The sequence below is a fragment of the Magallana gigas genome, chromosome 3 (assembly GCF_963853765.1).
Source record: "Magallana gigas chromosome 3, xbMagGiga1.1, whole genome shotgun sequence".
NCBI classification, from domain to species: domain Eukaryota; kingdom Metazoa; phylum Mollusca; class Bivalvia; order Ostreida; family Ostreidae; genus Magallana; species Magallana gigas.
In genome coordinates this window covers 60,941,966-60,945,233 of record NC_088855.1, presented here as the reverse complement: position 1 = coordinate 60,945,233, position 3,268 = coordinate 60,941,966, and the positions used below count along the sequence as shown (strand labels likewise).

Here is a 3,268-nt window from a genome sequence, read left to right as displayed (position 1 = left end):
TTGATGTGGAGGTATTCGACGGTGTGGAAGTCTGATTGGTACATCATCTTTGAGTTTGATGGCATGTTTCACTGCTTCGGTGTAACCAAGATCATTGTCATCTTTGCTAAAGGTTTCGCGATGCTTTCGTAAAAGACTATCGAATTTTCCTTTTTGATCTTCAGTGAGGATTACGTCTCCCATCTTTACTTTCAAGTGATCGTTGTAATCGTCTGAGATTGGGATATCGTCTGATGTTTTTGTACTTATCTTACGTATTACAACTTCTGTTTCATGTATATCAATGTCATATTCGTCGTTGGTAGATCGAATGACATCTACTTTGTGAAGCGTCCCAATTCTGCTCTTGGGTTTCAACCACGTGTCTTCATCTCCAATATTTAGCACTCTTACTGGTATTTTGTCACTGTCTATCGTTCCTAAGGTATCAATAACCATTATGTTTCTTGGAAGTGATCCAAACGTTCCTGATATGGCTTGGACTGCTGCCGTATATGGTTTATTCTTCTTATTCTGTTTTGTCGATCCGATGACAACTTTCATAGATTTAGCTGGTATACAGATATCAGATCGTCCTGCAACTTTCACAAAACTTATTTTGTCATCGCCCGTAGATAGGTCGAGAGCAGTGGTCGTTATTTTCCAAGAGTCTTTTTCTGATTCATTTTCAAATTTGAATGTACCATCTTTAATGAGATTATGAACTTGCTTTAAAATGTTACAACCAAGGATTCCGTCTGTTGTTTCTTCATCATTGACTTTAGAAACAAGAAAACCAACATCATGTAAAACACACCCACCCAGATCAACGTCTACTTCTACAAAACCAAGGTAAGGTATTTGCAAATTATTGGCAGCTACAAGTTTCAGAAAAGGACGGGTGTCACTAAGTTTTAAGTCGGACAGGTAAGTATTGTAAAATTTTGATGTTATAGTAGACACTTCAGATCCTGTGTCTAATAGACACAAAAAGTTATTTCCATTTATCTTGACATTTGTTGAAGGACATTTTTCTTTAAGATTGTTTAGCGATTGTTTGGAGTCTTCTTGGTGTCCCTCACCAGTTCGACTCGTCACTGAGAGGGTTGGGCTTTTGGGTCGTCCAGAGAAATCTTCCTTGCCGTTGCTGAAAGTTTTGGACAATCAGGTTTCTTGTGACCCTCTTCGTGACAGTGATAACATGTGATGGTATTGGATCTGCCTAAACTACGTCTATATCCTCGTCCTCTGCTTCTACCTCTATCGGAATGAATGCCGCGTCCTCTGTAATGAAACTGTTGCCGGGGTACCATTTGTGTGAGGAAATCAATTTGTTTCTGCTGTTTTTCAAGAAGCTCTTGTTGTTTCTTAATCACCTCCAGAATATCATTGCTTTGAGTTTCTGGCGTTGTTTCTTCAATTGAAACTTTATTGATTGAAGCAGCGCTTTTCGACGAATTTGGCTGTCGGTCATCAACCCATAATAGCACACGTCCGCGAAATTCTATAAAGGGCATTGATGGATTTTCCATGGAAAACCTTCGTAGTTCCCTCTTGAGTTGATAATCTCTTACACCATCAATAAACTTTTCAGTCAGAATTTTCTCATTGTTTGAACTGTCACCCCCTTCTTTCTTGTTAATACTGTGCATAAGTTTCATTAAGGATAGGGAATATGTTTCTAAACTTTCATTCTCTGTTTGCTCTCTCTCATAAAATTTGTGTCTGAGTTGGGCCAAATTGTCTTGAATTTTAAATGTTTCTTCAACAATTTTCAATATGTCATCCGCTGTTTTTTTCATATCGGATGGACGCATTCGGATTTCCGTTTTAGCATTTCCAGTGAGGTGGTCCAATACAAACTCAATTTTCTCATCATTTGTTGGAATATTTACAATATGATCTCTCATGTCTGTTACCCAATCTTCGACATCTGGATCAGAGTCTTTGACGGGTCTTCCAGCTAACTTGGGGAGTTTTCGTTCGGATTTTATGTAGACAGGCGGTGTTGATTTGGATGTAGCCGCTTGCCTCGCTTCAACATGAAGAAGTTTTATCCGCAATTGTTCTATTTCTTCTTTCAGCTTTTCTTCCATTTTTATGGCGTATGTTTATTTCTTTATTAAACAAAATATATTTAGAAAAGTTCAAAAGTTAATAAATATGTACAATCATTCAACTGAAAAATCTGTCAGCTCTGTTGTCCACGACACCATTGGGGAAATCATCAGGCATCTGGCGATCCCACTTCTGACACCATTGTAAACAACCAGACTTTTGAGATTCCGCTTTATTCCAGTATGTTATATATATATATGTGTCGTTCCTACAAATACATGATATAAATAATTACTCAACTGTAATTATACATGTCGTAATATAACATTTCATTTATAAGCATGTAAATTTAGGTAAGTATAAAATTATCTGTTAAAATATATTCGTATTAAACAAGAATTAAATAGATGCAAACATTTAAATATAATTCTTTCTCTCTACTTATTCATGTAAGTATTATGTACCATACTACTGAAATTATCAAATAAATATGGACATAGTTTACAGTAGTTATCAATTATAATATGCTAGTACAAATGATAATATATACATACCCTAAGTAAGGGTGGGACAGAGCGTATAGTAACTCCTTATAGGTAGTTATACTATGTATGTCGGCTACACACACATTCAAATGATGTGTCCCGGTCGAGAGCAATTTTCAAATGGCTGTAAGTTAGCGACCGGAAGTTTTAGAACAAAGAAAATCTTATATTACCAAAAAATCTAAAAATGATTTATATATATTAAAGAAAAATATAAGTAATCGGAGGTTTATCCAATAAAACAACTATCTTAATTTGTTTAGCGTGAAAAATATCGAAATAATATTTATATGAAAACATCCATTGACTAAAGGACTATCTTTAAAAAACGTATATAAGCAGTGCGACACATAGACTAGTGGGTAAGTCACCCGATTAACACACGATAGGTACGCGGTTCGACACCCCGTCACGGCTGTGACTTTTTATCTTAATCTAATACTTTCTACATTGAAAATGATACAAAAAATAAATATTTTTTAAACACATCTGTTACACAACATTCCCACCCTCTTTCATAAATTAACTGGAACCCTAAGCTGTTTGAGAAGGTCATAAGTTCGCTTTTACTGTATTCTATTAATCTGACATGCTTTTTCAAAAAGCCTCTAACGTTCCGTAGACTTGCATTATCATTTGGAAACAGTGTGATATGTCTCACGGGCATTCTTATTGCGGCCAAAGAT

At 35.8% G+C, this 3,268-nt stretch overlaps 1 protein-coding gene across 1 annotated transcript; it reads right to left on the bottom strand.

The window, feature by feature from the left end:
- Positions 1–493: 493 nt before the first annotated feature.
- On the bottom strand, positions 494–3,061 carry LOC136274202 (zinc finger CCHC domain-containing protein 12-like). The gene is made up of 2 exons (XM_066080700.1): positions 2,592–3,061; positions 494–2,305 (listed from the first exon to the last, which is right to left on the bottom strand). Exon 2 carries the CDS (start codon positions 2,073–2,075, stop codon positions 1,074–1,076), a length of 1,002 nt encoding a protein of 333 aa, XP_065936772.1. The 5' UTR covers positions 2,076–2,305; positions 2,592–3,061; the 3' UTR covers positions 494–1,073.
- Between the last annotated feature and the right edge of the window lie 207 nt (positions 3,062–3,268).

Coding starts and splice junctions, on each gene's coding strand:
- LOC136274202 (XM_066080700.1), bottom strand. CDS start 2,075: ATGGAAGAAAAGCTGAAAGAAGAAATAGAACAATTGCGGATAAAACTT.